Source organism: Meleagris gallopavo, chromosome 7, assembly GCF_905368555.1.
Source record: "Meleagris gallopavo chromosome 7, MGAL_WU_HG_1.1, whole genome shotgun sequence".
NCBI classification, from domain to species: domain Eukaryota; kingdom Metazoa; phylum Chordata; class Aves; order Galliformes; family Phasianidae; genus Meleagris; species Meleagris gallopavo.
In genome coordinates, this window is record NC_139410.1 from 11,469,988 (window position 1) to 11,486,031 (window position 16,044).

At 38.7% G+C, this 16,044-nt stretch overlaps 1 protein-coding gene across 5 annotated transcripts in view; it reads left to right on the forward strand.

Annotated features, from left to right (window-relative positions):
• The window catches only part of PLEKHM3 (pleckstrin homology domain containing M3), a 100,094-nt gene that overhangs the window by 37,113 nt on the left and 46,937 nt on the right, over positions 1-16,044 (forward strand). For all 5 annotated transcript variants that reach the window (XM_085228022.1, XM_085228017.1, XM_085228020.1 and 2 more), the window contains exons 5-6: positions 1,062-1,255; positions 12,429-12,492. In XM_085228022.1, coding sequence (XP_085084148.1) covers positions 1,062-1,255; positions 12,429-12,492 — 258 coding nt within the window. The remainder of the gene's footprint in view (positions 1-1,061; positions 1,256-12,428; positions 12,493-16,044) is intronic.

Here is a 16,044-nt window from a genome sequence, read left to right on the forward strand (position 1 = left end):
TTCTATTATAGTTTCCATGGAAATAAATAGGAGGCACTACTTTTGAAGTGACCTACATATATTGCTTTTACCAGCTTCCTACCTTACAACACTGGTAGAGAAATGATGTCCTAAGTCTCAAGAGGCTGTAGTGTGCCATTTCTCCTTTCATTAATTTCACAGAAGATAGCATAGTTAGCCCTCCCTCAACTTGACAGTGCAAACACTGATTTAAAGATCCACAAGGACTAATTGATTTGTGGAACACAGTATTTCTATAGCACAGTTTCAAGTGATTTGCAGCTTATTTCAGATAATCCCATCTTCTCTTTTCCAGATGTGATAAAATGCAGAAATGAGACATGAGTGTTTTTCATCTCTTACCTCAGAAACAGGAATATCTTTTCTAGTGGGAATAAAACTCTCATTAATTTATCAGGATCACAGTAGCTCTTTAGAGGTGGAGATAGAACAAAGCACACTCAAGAAAATGACATTAAAAAAATGTCTTGCAAATGAAACATTGCAAATGAGTAATACCGCTAACATTTAGATGTTTTTTTTTCCCATTATTTTAGCCACACTGGCTGAGCATGTAGCAAAGGCAGTAGAACTTTATTCTGGAGTTCTGTATCCTGTGACAGCACAGTATGATTGGATTTGCAGTGTATGTATTTCCTTTTCTGGTGTTGTGCCTTGGCACTTAACTCGCTCACTTGCTTCTTTCCAAAGGAGAGCAAGCATAAAAATATTAACAAGGAAGAAACTCGATGATCACAGTTTTAAGGCCTAAAAGTACATGTAGTGAGCTGTGTTACCCTGCAGTGAAAATGTGTGGCTGCAAATATTGCTGTACTTTGGATAAGTAAGCAATTATCTCAGGCATTCAGCTTTGATGGGCTTGATGAAGTTTGAATTGGCTATAAGCAGAGACAGTTGGCTCTCTCTCAGCTCTGTTTTCATTTGTAGTTGCTAACAATAATATTTCAGATGCAGAAAATGGCTGACAAAACACAGAAGGGAAGATCTGCTTAAAAAGAGTTACGAGGAAAGCTTGTCTAAACTGGTTGCATGTTTTTCAGGTATCAAAGCAAGCCAAAGAGTTTCTGGAATATGTGTATGAGGAGCCACTGATTGATATCCAGCAGGAAAATCCCATGTTGTACAAGCACGTCGAATCTCTGGCAACTGTTGTCCGCCTGAGACAGCAGTTAAAATCTCTGCGAGCCTATTTGTTCAGCTGCAGAGCAGCAGTGGCTGAAGATCTTCGTAGAAGGTAAGAACCACAGACAACATGTATAGTTTTCTTGTTGTGTTTTTTTTTTCCCCCCCCTCATAATCTAGTTCTGAAGATGTTACCCATTTAGAAAGGTGTTATGCTTGGATCTGACTTTGCTGGGCAGCTGGGATTTCTACTGCCAAAGAAAATGGTTCCAGTAGGTTTTATAGGGTCTGAGTATCTGAAGTTGTTCTCAACTCCTATTAGCCCAGGGGCCACACATTGTGGTGAGCATTTTTTACTCCTGCTCAGGCTTCTTGACTTTGCACGAATATCTTATTGGAAAATAGATAGTCACAGCACAGCGGAAAATGTTCCTCAGCTTAATAGTTCTGAACTTTCCTTGAAGAAAACAAGCTAAAAATGAACAGTCTTCTTAAAACCTTCAAGACACAGTGGTGACTTCAAAAAATAAATAAATAAAATAAATAAAAAAATAAAGGTTCGTTTTGTCCTAGATTTTCTAAAGAGGATTGGGAGGTAGCTGTGGCTACACTATGTTGTGAGAAGTGATTTCAGGTATATGTAGCTGACCCAGTGGTAAATAAATCACTAAGCATTTGTGAGTGAGACAAGTCCACAAATAAGAAAGCCACTGCTTTGAAACCATCAACTTATGAAGGACAAGAAAGCAGATGCCATCAGTGACTGTGTTTTGAGCGTAATTTTTAGGGATGGTGGGGATCTGAATTCTCTGAGAGGACGAGGAGACTCCTAGGTGAGTGTGAGGTGAAGTCTGCCATTCAGTGGAACAACTGTCTGTTTCTTGAGTAACCACATCAAGAACAATATAACAGCAGGTTTCTGGAGAGAGCTCTACTACTAAGTTCTTGCATCAGACCTTCTGGACTGTCAGTATGTGTTTGTATATGTATTACTGCACAATCCCCATTATTTTATAGGGCAGCTCACAGCATTTTAAGAATTAGGATGCTTTTTTTTTTCCTGTTATTTCAGACTATAGTATTATCATGCAGAGCTCTCTTACTCTTCAGCTACAATTATTTTCGTGTGCCATCCTCTTCAACTGCAATAAAACTGAAAGGAGAAGGTGGTTTATGAAGACTGCTGTTAAGAAAAAGTGGCAGAAAAGAAAATGTGTCCTCTGATTAATGGTGAATCCTAATTAAAATGGACAGGAGGAGTCAGAAGAGGCTGAAGGTACTTAAGTAAGAGAGCGAAAGAAGAGAGATCAAAGGAGATCTAAACAGAGAAGTTTATGACCTAGAGACACAGGGATGACGGAAAGCCAGGAGAAGGAGATTTGAAGAGCCAGAATTGAAGGAAGGAGATGATAAGGAAGAGAGATCTGAGGAAATGAAGAGTTAATAAAGAAATTGAGTCAAAGTTCGGGGGGGAAACTTGCCTCCAAAGAGTAGAGGTGGCAAGTGCTGGAGAAATGGAGAGAAGACAGAACAGACAAAAATTATCACAGAAATCTGTGCATGATCTTTTCTTGGGGTAGAGGCATGGGGAGAAACAGGAAAAAAAAAAGTCACAGAAGTATCATGATAAGCATCCAACTTTGAATTAAAAAAAAAAAAAAGAGAGAAGTAGCAGCAGCATGGGCAAACGTGTGACCACCTGTTTTGTGGCTGTACCTGAGTGGTTGTATTGGCTGGACATTACTGGAGGCTTGTTCCCTGTATCAGAATGAAACACCCAGGAAGGGGGAGGAGGGGAGGATGAAGCACATGCTCTGTTTTCTTATTTATGGGCTCCTTCACCTGTCTTAAATTAAAACTCTGTGATGGAGAGAGAGGGTGAGAATATTAAGACATTGATTTTATACAAAGGAAGCACCTCTGATTTGGTGGGATTTGTTAAAAGCACTGAAAAAGTCACTGAAGGAATGTTTCAAAAGCACAAAATGCACTTTAGTGTTCAGCTTCTTCTCAGATTGTGAATTCTCCATTGCAGTGAGTTTTGGTGCTCGGTTGATTCTTCAGGTCTCCTGAAAGATGTTTGCAGAAATGGAAAGGTAGAAAAGTCCTTTTCCCGGAAGCAAGAACTGCTCCCTGTGTCTTTATTTGGTATGTGTAGTATCACAGCCTGCAGACCCTCTCTATCAATGTAATGGCTTTACAGAGCACAACTGACAAGTAAATATGTCACTTTAAATTTATCTTTGGTTCATCACGTGGACCAGTTTTTAAAAAAGGAGTTTAGAAACAAAATGAAGAGACAGCATTTCTAAAAATACTACCATTTCCGAGTTAGAAATTAAAGAAGGGAGGAAAAAATCCAGTTATCTATCTGGATCTGAAAACATTATTTTTCTGCTTGGTCTTCACCTAGTATGTGAATGACTATTAATCACTAGCAAGTGAACACAGCATCTTGGAGACCTGTCAGGCCCATATAAACAGACTGAAACAAACTGTTAATATTGCTGTCTAGGGAGAACTAAAAACAGACTGATTAATTGTATTGGCACCTTGCTGCCTTTGAGACACTAATAGAGCCTGCCTTTTTAGGGAAAAGCATATCACTCTGAGGTTTCTTTTATTAATACTATTTGCATTATCATCATCTTTAAATCTATACCTTGCTCTTGAACTCAGATCACAAAACGAAGATGGCAATGAACTTGGAAACTCTTGATGTCCTCTGGGAAGACAAAACTGTTTATGGTGTTTACAAGTCATTTTTTTATGAAGAATACCAGATGGTTATAAACCAGGTTAACTTAGGATCCAGTTGCTTTAAATGTAGAAGTGTTATTTATAATGCCTTGTGTGCAAAGATAGGTACTTTGGGAACTTTGTGAATCTTGGCATCTGGTAGGGTACTTAGGACTGGGCTTTGAAGAAGCAACTGACTAAGAAAAGACTGGAAGGAAAAAAAGGAAGGAAAATAGGAAAAGAAGCTGAAGAAATCCTAGAAGTAGCTAGCAGCTTACAGTAAAACAGTGGTCATCATTATTTATAATGATTTGTTTTCACCTATGGCTCCTCCAGATTTTAACATTATATTTATATTTACAAAGGGGAAAAAAAAGTAAAGAAAACCAGAGTTGGCTGAGAGGAGAAATAAAGCCCCCCATTGGTGCATATCAGCAGTGTTCCCCAGGGATTGGCCTGCTGAGGATGCAAGCCAGTTGGTGAGCACCCTGTTTTACAAGGGATGTCGTTACGCCTGTTATGTTGTAGCCATCACTTCAACATTGCAACAGACATAATTTGCCTCAAATGTCTTTACTCAACAAGTTCTCGCTTGTTTTGGTTGCCTTGCTTGTGTGGATTCTGTTCAGAAGTGTACAAGACAAAACCTAGAACCAACATAGATTTAGTACAAGTGGAGCTATACAAATCCCACCATAGCTTCCAAGGTAGATGAATAAATGGCACAAGCAGACAAGATTACATCAATAAAGTGGATAGGTAGGAAAGAGCAAGAATCCCCAAGTCCATTGAATGATTAAATTATTCTGTGAAGCTGTATTGAATGGTGCGTTATTGTGGTTTTACTTTCTTCTTTTCTTTCTTTTTTCACACCCTGAAACAAGCTAACTGTGTTCCTATGCCATAGTTTGTCTTCCTCTGTTCTTGTCATTGTTGAAGGCTCTTGTGGGCAAAGACCTGCTAGAGTGATTTTTATTTTTATTTTTATTTTTTATTTTTTATTTTTTATTTATTTTTATTTATTTATTTTTTTTTTTTTGAGGGGGTGGCCTTCTGGCACTTCCATGTCTGCTGTAGGGTAGTGTAACCTAGATTTACTTTGGAGCTCTGAGTTCTCTTCTCTCTGAACGACACACCTGAACTTGCAGTGTTGGTAGCCCAGATGTTATAGACAGATGGCAGTGGAATGAGGTAAGATAGTCTGCAACACATTCTGCAGTACATTAGTGCTCGTTCTAATGTCCTCTGTTGTAATCAGACATTCTGTGTACGCTGGTGAGAAACTACATGGAAAAACTTCACAGAGACCTGGATATGTTGCATAGTGTGTTATAAGTAAGCCAGATTAGAGCTTGTAGTTGCAGGAGGAAGTTAAAGGTACACCTCCAGTGCTGCAGCCCCATGGTCCTGGCTGAGCCTGCTGGTTTGTCAGCACAATACGGAACAAGCCCAGATTCAGCTATTCTGAACGATAGAGTCCTGTCACTTCCTACAGTGTGGTCTTAGACATATCACTTCTGACACAAGGATAGATTATTTTCAAAATATTTGTGTGGAACTTGGAGAACCTGTCTAAACACATCATACAATTCCTGATTGATCTTATGCAATCACTATACAACCAAATACCTCACATATGTGAAGCTGGGGCTACATCAGGTTGTCTTTCAGACCAAGAACAACAGAAGGTCATTAAGTCATATTCAGACTGTCAAAAGAGAGTGTTTTTCACCATTTTATCTGCATTGGGTAAGCCATTTGGAGAGTGGAAAATTCCAAAGCAAGGGAACAAAGACACAGCTTGTGAAAGCAATTGACTGTAAAAAGAAAATTCGAGAAGGAGAGCAACAAAAGGATGTGATTTCATAGCACACGGCCATGAGTGGAGTGAAAAAAGGAAATATGTTGCACAGGTGATTAGGAGAAGGGAGGGAGAGAGAAATACATTCAAGGAAAATATCTGGATATTCTGAGAGGATCAAGTCTTAAGACCAAATGACACCTAAAAAGGAAGGAAGAATGAGAAAACGCAGAGAAGAATGCTTGTGCTACTATTTTATGTAGGTACTGTGTGTAATCACTGCACTAGCTAAAATGAAGCATGCTTGTTTGTGGAGCTCTTAGAAACAGGCCACGTCTTTGTTTCAATTCTTTTTTTTGTTTGTTTGTTTTGAAGAAGTAACTGTTTGTGGGCTTCTTTTAAGATAACACCCTAAAAATACTTTTGGCTAAAATTGTGGAGGGCTCAGTATGAAGTTAAAGTAGATTTTGAGCTTTCATTTCAACTTTCTGGAGCAACAAGACTGATGCCAGAGCAACCGCAGGCAGAAGGCAGTACTGCAATCTGTTTAAGTCAAGGGTAAACTGAAAGCACACAAGCCAGTGCTCTACCATTGTAAGCATCCAGTTGAGGTGTGTGCTGGGACAGATGAGATATATTTTTCCAGTGGATCTTCATGTTCATGTTAGCATTTTCTGGTCTAGGGGTACATCTGCACCTCCTTGTCAAGCAGATCAGTAGTACTAGATTTCTTTCAAAATTGGAGTTTTCCTTCTCTTTTTGAGACTAGATTACTTTTTAAAATAATATACTGATTTAAAAAGAAGTTCCTATTGCTTGTGGACACTGCATTAAATATTACTTGTGCCATTTTCATTGTAGTGTTTTTATATCAGAACTTACAGTAGGGAACTTCAAGGATTTTTCTCCAACTTGATTTCAAGATTATTTTCAAGCTATTTTGAATTCAAGATGAAACTTGTGTCTCTAACTATTCTCTGCATCCTGCTTTTAGTATTGATGGTAGTTGATTCCTGAGTTTGATCTGTAGTAATTTTTTCCTTTCACAATTTTACCTTAACCTTACTGAAATAACCACAGAGGAAAAGACTTACTACATTGCATTTTTGCTGGGAGTTTATTTCCTGATTTGGGATTGCTGACAAAAGATTAGCTGGTTTAGGAATGCTCATGGGGAATTTTATAACAACATGAAAAATTACTTTACCTGGACATGCTTGGTAATCAATCTAGCACTTAGTGTGGGTTGAAGTTATTTAGAGAACGGCTGCTCCCTGAAGAGTTCCCTTGTGAAATTGAAATGGTTCAGAAGTGCCTTTTTAACCAAAACCCTAGATTTGAGGGGGAAAAAAGCAACAAACAGAACAATCTAGTGTAAATACATCAAGAAGTAAATCAATAATACTTTATAAATTTTATTACTATTTTAATTTTCTTAATTTATTATTTGCTTTTGACTTCTGAATCAGCAGGTTTCCCAGGATCCTACTTCCCTGAGTAACTTTTTTGACTGGAAAGTTGGGGTTCTCTTCTCCCATTGTACTCCTAGGAGCTGGGATTGCTAAGGAAATGCAATATAGCAGAAGCCTGAATAAAATTATAAGACTTAGCAATGCAAGTAAAACATTCTACTTTTTCCTCCTCATCTTTGTTGCTGTTCTGTAACTTAAATTAACAGATCCATGTATTTGAATTCACTGTCGAGTTACTTATATCTCTCTCCACTTCTTAAAGTGATTCTGAAAAATTTGAGGTGCGGTGAAAGAGATAAGAGCATGAGCTTCTCCTACCTGCCTGCTGCATACACAATCACAGCTGTCAGAGGTGCACAATGCAAGGATTTAAGAGGTTCTGTTGCCTCTTGTGTAGGGGGTAAAAAAAGTGTTCAGTGTAGCGGGAATGGCAGAAACCAGAGTGTGCTGTCTTGCCTGCTGGTGCAGTAACTTAAAAGTAAATTGGCGGTGGTGTAAGTTGCAGGACCAGCCTACAAACAGTGCTGGCTGAGGAAATGGACTTGGTATCTGGGGTGCTGTGCCAGCTGCGGGTGTAGCAGCTTCCTGCAGAGGGGTGGAGAGAACTTCTGAATGTGGCAGCGTGCTAGACTGGTGCATCTGCATCTCCCATGAATCAGAGCTCAACCACGCAAATCTCAACCTGGCCAAACAAGACGCTCCTGGCTGGCACACGAAATCATGGTGCCAACTTCTCCTTCCCTCCCTGCCTCCATCTCCATTTTCAGCAGACTTTTTGGTAGAGAATTGATTGTGCCCACCAACCAGCTAACTTGATTTCTTTTGATTGTGGTGTAAAAAGAAGAGTTCACTTTCCTTATCACATTTGTACTTTGGTTATAGTGTCAGGCTTAAGCAGATTAATTAGTTGAAGCTTTAGCCAAGCTGTCGGGGTATTTAACCCACTGGAGAAAAATGACCCAAGCTGATGATAAACAGGCTTTAAATGCAGAGCAATTACTTAGTGCTAACAAAGCACCATGACTACACACTTTGTCCAAATGCAAAAAGCAAAGCCTTATCGGTGATTCTGTTTGCAGGAGGACACTAAAAGATAACCTTTGTTTGTGCAAATACTTACATGATAAGATCCTCTGAAAGGAAACAGTTGAAATTTCAAGTTCTATCTTGCCTGAAGGCTGATGTATATCAAACAAGAAATAATAATAATTGCAATCTGAGAATGCTTAATACTCTGTTTTAGTTAGACCCAAAGTCTCAGAATGGTAAGTTTCTTTCCTGCTCGCATTGATTGCTCTCTTTGCATTACAATAAAACAATTAAAAGACCTTTAACCAACAGGACTTTGGATTTCATTGTTCATGGGGATTGGCAAAGCTAAAGGGCTGGTTGGCATTGAACTTAGTTTGTTCACTGCAGACTTAATTCTGACTGGTAGCCAGGGTTTACAGCACTGCAATCCTGTGACTCATAACTGTTCTGTTTTGCATCAGTGATGAAACTGGGCTGGCAGTTTCCAAACCTCGTGAAAGCTTAGGAGGTGCTTTTAGTGGGACGTGCACTCGATACCATTTGCTTCTCAGGGGTCACAGGTCACATTCTGAAGCAGCAGAAGTTTGGGTTTTTATTGTGATGAGTCCTAACATCTTGCATTTGACCTCTGCCTAGCTCACTTTGAGTTTTTTCTGTGCCTTAAGATTTGACTGAAAGGACACTGTTTATGAATGCTTTTAATTGACTTTAGGAAAAAAAAAAAATCCATGTCTCATAGAGCATCAATCAAAAGATTTACAGAGTGGACGTATTTTCTTTTGCTTTCAAATGACTTGCAAGAGATTTCCCATTTGGTGTTTGTAAAGGACCTTTATGTCAAAAGAAAAACTTAAAAGTACCGAATGCAAACACGTGTTTTGGTCTTTTCAGACAGAGGACTTAAATTAACCCAAGCATGTTCAAAGTTCCTTCTCATGTGGAAAGTAGAGATGTATTTTTTAGTGAATTGTTTCTGAGTGTAGTTACTCCATTCTGTTCTGCAGTCTGTGTTACAATTTTAACCACAGATGTGATTCTAGGCTGATTTGGATGCTATGTAATACTTTGTCCAGATGCTAATGCAATGGCACAGTGATTGTGTGAGTCCCATCTCACCTGCGGTACTCTGATGTCTGGTTTCCTGTGTTCAATTTCAATTACTGTTGGCAGAAGGATGAAGATGAAAGACTTGAAGTCTGCATGAGAAGAAGTATCTTGAGAGAAGAAAGGGAGAGACATTGAATTATTAAATTATTCCTGTGTGCCCTTACTGCAAAATACGTTATAGTCATGTCCCTAGATTTAGAGAACTTTTATGGAAGACCTGTGGAAACGCTGGATGTTATTCATTTTCTTGTTCACTGGACTGCTTAGTCAGTGTGGATTTCCTGCATTTTATAGTATTTGTTAGGTTGTTGTTTTCTTTTAAATATGCATTGTCTGGTATTTAATCTTTTAAATATGCATGTCTCATATTCTAGTGCCCTTTGCTCTTGTTCTCCGCCTACTAGAGGCTGACAATGCTGGTGATAAACATATATTTTGGAGCAGAGCCTTCCCAAGTTGCAACAATTGCTCTGAAAGTAATGTCTTCTACTTTATTATTTTGGCCTACAATGTCAGAGGCAGATGTTGGTGGTATAGCAGCAAAGGTTGAACCTTCTCACCAATATTCTGTAACATTTTGTTGCTCAGCTCACAACAGGTGAGGTGAATGCATGTAATTTATATTTTAAGAGATCAGGGACTGAGCTTTTAGACAATTGAAGTGTTTTCATGTTTGTTCTCAACTTTTGCGGACCATAGGAAGATTGCAAATCTGAAACCATATCAGCCCTACTTACTGAGGGTTTTTTAATGCCTCAGTTTCCATATCACTGGAAAGTAAGTATTCCTTTAGCTGGAGTGTCATTCATATGTGTGTTTCTGTGCCTTACATTAGACTGAGAGAGTAGTGCCAACTTATTTTCCTGGAAATAGTTTTGGAAGGAAGGACGAGTGCTGGATGCTGGGTCTGCAGAGTTATTGCTGCACACATGTTTCAGGAGGGGAGGTGGATGCGAGGAGAGGTCGACTGTCACCAGGGCCTGTGCTGGCTGAGACCTCTGGCAATGGCCATCACTTGATCCTTAGTTTGCTCTTTGTCAGCATGCTTTTTAGAAGTTACAATTTGCAGGAAATAAAATGCAGTCCTTGAAGGCAGAGGAACGTGATGTTAGTCACTGATATTAGTCATTGACAGTTTCTGCCTTGTGGGCTATTCAGGCTACAGACTTTCTGTAGCCTAGAAAAGGAAATCTTTCATTAGCTAATTATTTTCCTTAGCAGTACTGTAAGGGCGTCAGCAAATAATACACTTCCTGGCAAAGCTATCATGCTGTTTAGTGCCTGTGTGTGATCAGGGGAGAATAAAGGGGAAATTTTAATGAGATAAATTGTATGAGAGCTGAAGAATACTAAAGGCTTTGAAATGCTGCTCGGAGTTAAATCTTAGCAATCAATTTTAATAATCTTCTACATGTAAATGAGGAATCCAAATATCACATGTTGTCTGATACCTGGATTTTTGACTGGTTTCTAGCTATCTTTGACACTGTGCCAAATGTATAATGAAGACACAATGCAGCAGAGCCACTGAAACACATTCACCTCTGATTGAAGCAATGGCATAGCACACAGAAATGAAAGGGGAAAATGTACTGACCTAGTGAAACAGCAGCTGAGAAACAGCTGGGTAGGGCAGATGTGCTTGGTGAGTTAAGAAGAAGCAAGGGCATAATCTTGCTCCAGAAGAGTGCCATGAAATTGGCAGTGCCCAGTTGTCAGTGCCTTGCTTGCAGCTCTCTTTCCTTCCCACTCCAACAAAGATTAGGTTTTTTTCCAAAAACACAAAAAGGGTGACGAGATTTCATACCGCTTACTTTAACAGCAGTGGAAAGTCCTAATCCTTCTAAGACAGCTTTAAAAGCATCACCTTAAAATAGTTGTTTAAGGCACCTGATAAGCAGGATGAAACAGGGTGCTTCCATTATTTGTGAGATTCAATGTTTTGTCAAAGATTGCTGTTGATGCTATTAGGCCTGCTAAATTGTGGTTGAGCTAATTATGTTGTTCCGGTTTCTAAAATCTCTTGAGTTTGTGTGTACTTTGTCATTAGTTTCATATTATCATCAAATTCATATCGATCTTTCAGTATCTTGACGGTTTCTTTTTGGTTATGTCTAATGGACTTTATGTTCATTCAGTTCTACCACTGCAAACTGATCTTCATCAGAGCTTTGTTCATGTGTTAAATAAGATCAGTAATTTGGTTTTTGTGTTACCTGAAAACTATGTGATTGTCGTGATTGTAGCATAGGAAATTCTTCTCTAAACAATATATATTGTAAAGTAGTTGCTATTCTACATATGCGTGAATCCTCTCCTCTCCTCTCCTCTCCTCTCCTCTCCTCTCCTCTCCTCTCCTCCTCTCTCCTCTCCTCTCCTCTCCTCTCCTCTCCTCTCCTCTCCTCTCCTCTCCTCTCCTCTCCTCTCCTCTCCTCTCCTCTCCTCTCCTCTCTTTTTCCCTAAGAGTGATGTGATTATCTTCTCAGTGGAATACCTAAGCATGGTGTTACATTTCTTCTAGGCAGATGGAAAATAAAGCTGGTTAGCTGGTTGTGCCTCTGTTCACACAAAGATAGACATTTTAATTAGATACTTTTTCTCTTCCCAACAGATGCATGGGTTTTCATAAACTTTTCTTGCTAGTATCCACTTGACTTTACAAAGTTGATTTTCTTTGTACACTTACTTGAACCTCGTTGTTCATTTTATAACAGGTCATTTTAAGGATATCTGTTTCAGTTTCCGTAATTTAGCTTTATTGCACATGTCTGTCAGACAATAGTCAATGGTCTTGTTTGAAACCATGTTTTATGTAAGAAAAATATAACTTTCTCAAATAAGTCTTTGTAAAGTTTATTCCAATACAGATTTTCTATATCTTACAAAAGGGAATCTGTATCAGTCAATTTTATGGTGGAAAACGTGTTGGCAAATGACACTGGTGTGGTATTCATTCTCATTGTGGAAATTGTGGAGTAGCTGTGTCCTTGAGGAATGTTGAAAAGTAGTTAATGACAAATTCTAATGCCTTTGTTCTGCAGTCTTTTGGGGAAGGGAGGAAATCTGTGAGTTTCCCAGTCAAAAAACCCTAACTTTTAGAAGCATTTCAGTGCATCAGTTCTTCTCTTTTTCAGGATCTTTCCAAGAGAGTATCTTCTTCAGCAAATCCATCTTTATTCTCTGGCAGACCTCCAGCAGGTAAGTTCATTCATTAATTCTACTTTTCTCTTACCACCTTCTTCAATGCTAATTGTATATTCCCATTTCAAGTTAACCAAAATGTAAGTTGCTTTACTTTAAAGCGATCTCCATGGTATATGGTTTGATATAAAAGTGGGCTAACAGGGCCATTGGTTAGTATTGAGAGAGAAAACCTAGAGCTGCAGTGTTGAAATAGAACTGGAAATAGGCCACAAGAGAAAACTTTGCTGGGAGAAATTTTCATCTGGAGCTCAACTGGAGACGAGTAGTGACAAGTAGTATTTACTTTTTTGCTTGAAAGAGTAGTTCTTTAGGAATTTGAGTTTGTACAGTACCTAGTGCAACCTGCCTATTAAGTAAGTCTGCTAGGTATTACAACAATACTAAAAAGGAAAAAAAAAGAAAGTTCATCAAGCACACTACAAAGCCAGGCAGTGTTACTATGACCATGGAAGAAATAATGTGCCAACAGAACGTGTCTTTGTGTTGGTGTTGATTGAGCTAAGCGAACAGCTTGCAATACATCTGCCTGAACAGCAGAATTCTGTCACATACAAGATTAAACAAGAAGAAAGAACTGAAAAGGACAGGGAGTCCAAGGTGAATGTGCTGCAGTGCTTAGATACACAATGAAGGAAGCAATGAGGTAAGATGTGCTAGCTGACCAAGGCACCATCTGCTTCTATGCTGTTGTCAATGACACGTAAAACACGTTACTTTAAGCTTCTTCCACTGATAATTCACTTGTCCAACCTTACCTTTTCTTCAGGGTATCAGGCAGCATAGTGAGTTCGAGGTGTTCGGTTGATTTCTTAAATTGATGTAGTTCAAATTGCACTCAGAGCTGGAAACTACAGAGCCACAGATTCCGCAGGTTTTTGTTGGCTGGTGAAGTCACTGAATTGAAATGATTCCATATATAAAATAAAAAGACCAGTCATCTAAAGCAAATTTCTACATCCTTTCAGCATGTTCTGCTATCATCTCTAATAATCAAGCCATGAAATAGCAAGCTACTTAACTCCAGAGCTGCAGTCTCCCTGGTGGGCCTGTCTATTAGCCCCCAGTGCTTTGTAAGCTGCTTAATCAGTTTCCAACATTGGTAGTAGATGTTTTAGAAGCAATCAGCAGCTTATCAAGCACCCTGTGGGAGGGATGGAGGGTAGAAGTCACGATTCATTCATTGATTTAGCAGTTCCCTTTAGTATGTTTCTTTGTGTTTATTTGTGTTTGCAAAACACCTTCTCTTGCCCTGAGGGCCAAAGCCCCAGATTTATCATGTTTAGAGGCAGTATAATTTGATTACCATTTCTACGGGGGTTGGTTAAATTGGATTTACCTTTTAATCTAGCCATATCCTTGATGTCAGCCTAGAAAGGGTTTTTCACATTTCAGCATCTACAGGTTTGAATTCCCATTATCTGTTTTTGCCAAAATGTAACCAGGTTGGAAAGGGGTTGGAAGGCCCTGGTTAGAGAAATAGTAACACCCTTACAAGACCCTGCTATATCCCCCAATTTGTCCCTTCCTACTGCTTTCTCCTTATGGTTCATCATTTTCCACACAGCTGCAGTTGGGTTGGGGTGTTTTTTAATCCTAAAAGTTTTCTCTCCTTTTGATTCAACTACTGCCTATTTCTTCATATCCATGAGCTGCTTTTACACTGTGTCCTGCTGTCATGTATATTGTGTGTGTTTGGAGAATTAACTAAAAGTTTTATTAAAGATTAATGGAAAGATAAAGCATGGAGAGTGAATTAGAAAAGCAGAGAGGGGTAATCTGCAGATATAAGCAACCTTTACCTTGGTTAGGCACAGCTCAATTCTTATGTTTCCTAGCCAGATTCTCTTTAAAGATCCTGGAAAACAAGCAGTCATTTTCAAACAAGCAGCTGTATTTTACAAATGTGCTGAGGATCTGTTCTTAGGTACTAATAAAAAGTTGGAGGTGTCAGATGATGAAGCATCATACAATGTTATTTTAAAAGGAAGCAATTTAAATCTCTTGCCAGGCTCAACAGATCTCCATGCCTAGATGTTATGGGTGTGGCAAAGCGCTTACTGGAGGTGTCTGGTGAGAATGGTTGTAATTTGGATCCAGTTGGCCAGGCTCTACTAGGGAAGACCTCAACTAAGATTCGAAACTGAGGGAGAAAAAAAATAGACAAGATGCCATTAGTTTTGAAAACTTGCCTAACTCTCAAGTGAGGAGGTACTTTTTGTAATGGCAGGTATGAGTAGGTCCCTGACCTTTAACCACAGGCAGTAGGTGATACTCTTTATTTGTGTATGTGTGTTTATTTAAAATAGATAAAAACACACATGCACTCCAGCAATGTTGCACTGCAAACCAGCGTCCTACTGACTACAGCGAAGTTTATAGCAAGTCCATCCATCTCATGGGGAATTTATTCTTTGCTTCTTCTTATTCTTGTTGTCATTTTAGGCATTAGCAGCTGAGATAACTAACTAGATGCATATAGATTTAATGAGCAGAAACTAAGTGTGACAGATTTCCTATTCTATCCCATTGGTACACTTATTTTATTTACAGCCCTCCCTATGATTACCTCTCCAAAGAATAATTTGTTCTGTGTCACTGCTTAGCCTTCTGCTAAAACATCACTGCTTCCCTGCTGGCCAGTTTATTTCAGAGCTATTCCAATCAACTAATACCTTAAAGAAGACAACCTCCAGTTGATAGGGAGCAAAACTTCACTCTTGAAATTACTGTCTTTAGCAGACAATAGTACACTAAGAAAAACAATTCTTCTTGCTTATGTGCAGTATAGTCCCTTCATCACAAACCTACTGGATGTTGGGAACTTGTTCTCTGCTGCTGTTGCTAATGTCCACTGGGTTTCTGGACATGTGAAGGCGATACATGCAAGTTGGAATTCAAAAGTATCTGTTCATGTTCTGTGGGTTGGAACTATTTTTAGTGACACTGACAGATTTTGCACTGCTAAACACTGAATTATACAGGAACTGACTCAGGCAAGAATATTGCATTTCTTAGGAAAACTAATTATTGCTATTTAAACTGGATTCCAGATTAGTGGAGCTTTACAAGTAGACTTTAAGTGGTTATTGTGACGAGCTTGAAGTTCAGGTGCTTAATCCACACAGAACAACTAATACCATGCCTGTTCTTTATGTTAAATAGTAAGATTACATGTTTACAGTGTTTAATGCCACATTCTTTTTCACACTAGAAAACCTTTTTTTGTGGAAACGATTTCATCCCAGTTAAACTAACTTGAAAAGGTATGGTAAAATAAGGGTCGCTGTAACAACAAAATGACTGGATTTCAAGGATAGCAATGTTGAGTGAGATCTGAGATTTGAAAAGATAAAGATACATTTACATGGAAATAATTAGGAAAAAATATTTGAAGTTACAGAGCATGGGAATTTAAAATGATGAGTTGAACTATATTGAACCACTGTAAATATATTTATTCAAAATATCAGCAGTTTTCATTTTGTTTGAAGTGAATTGAGCTAAATGATATTAAAGCCATTTTCATTCTGAATTTTTTTGTCCATA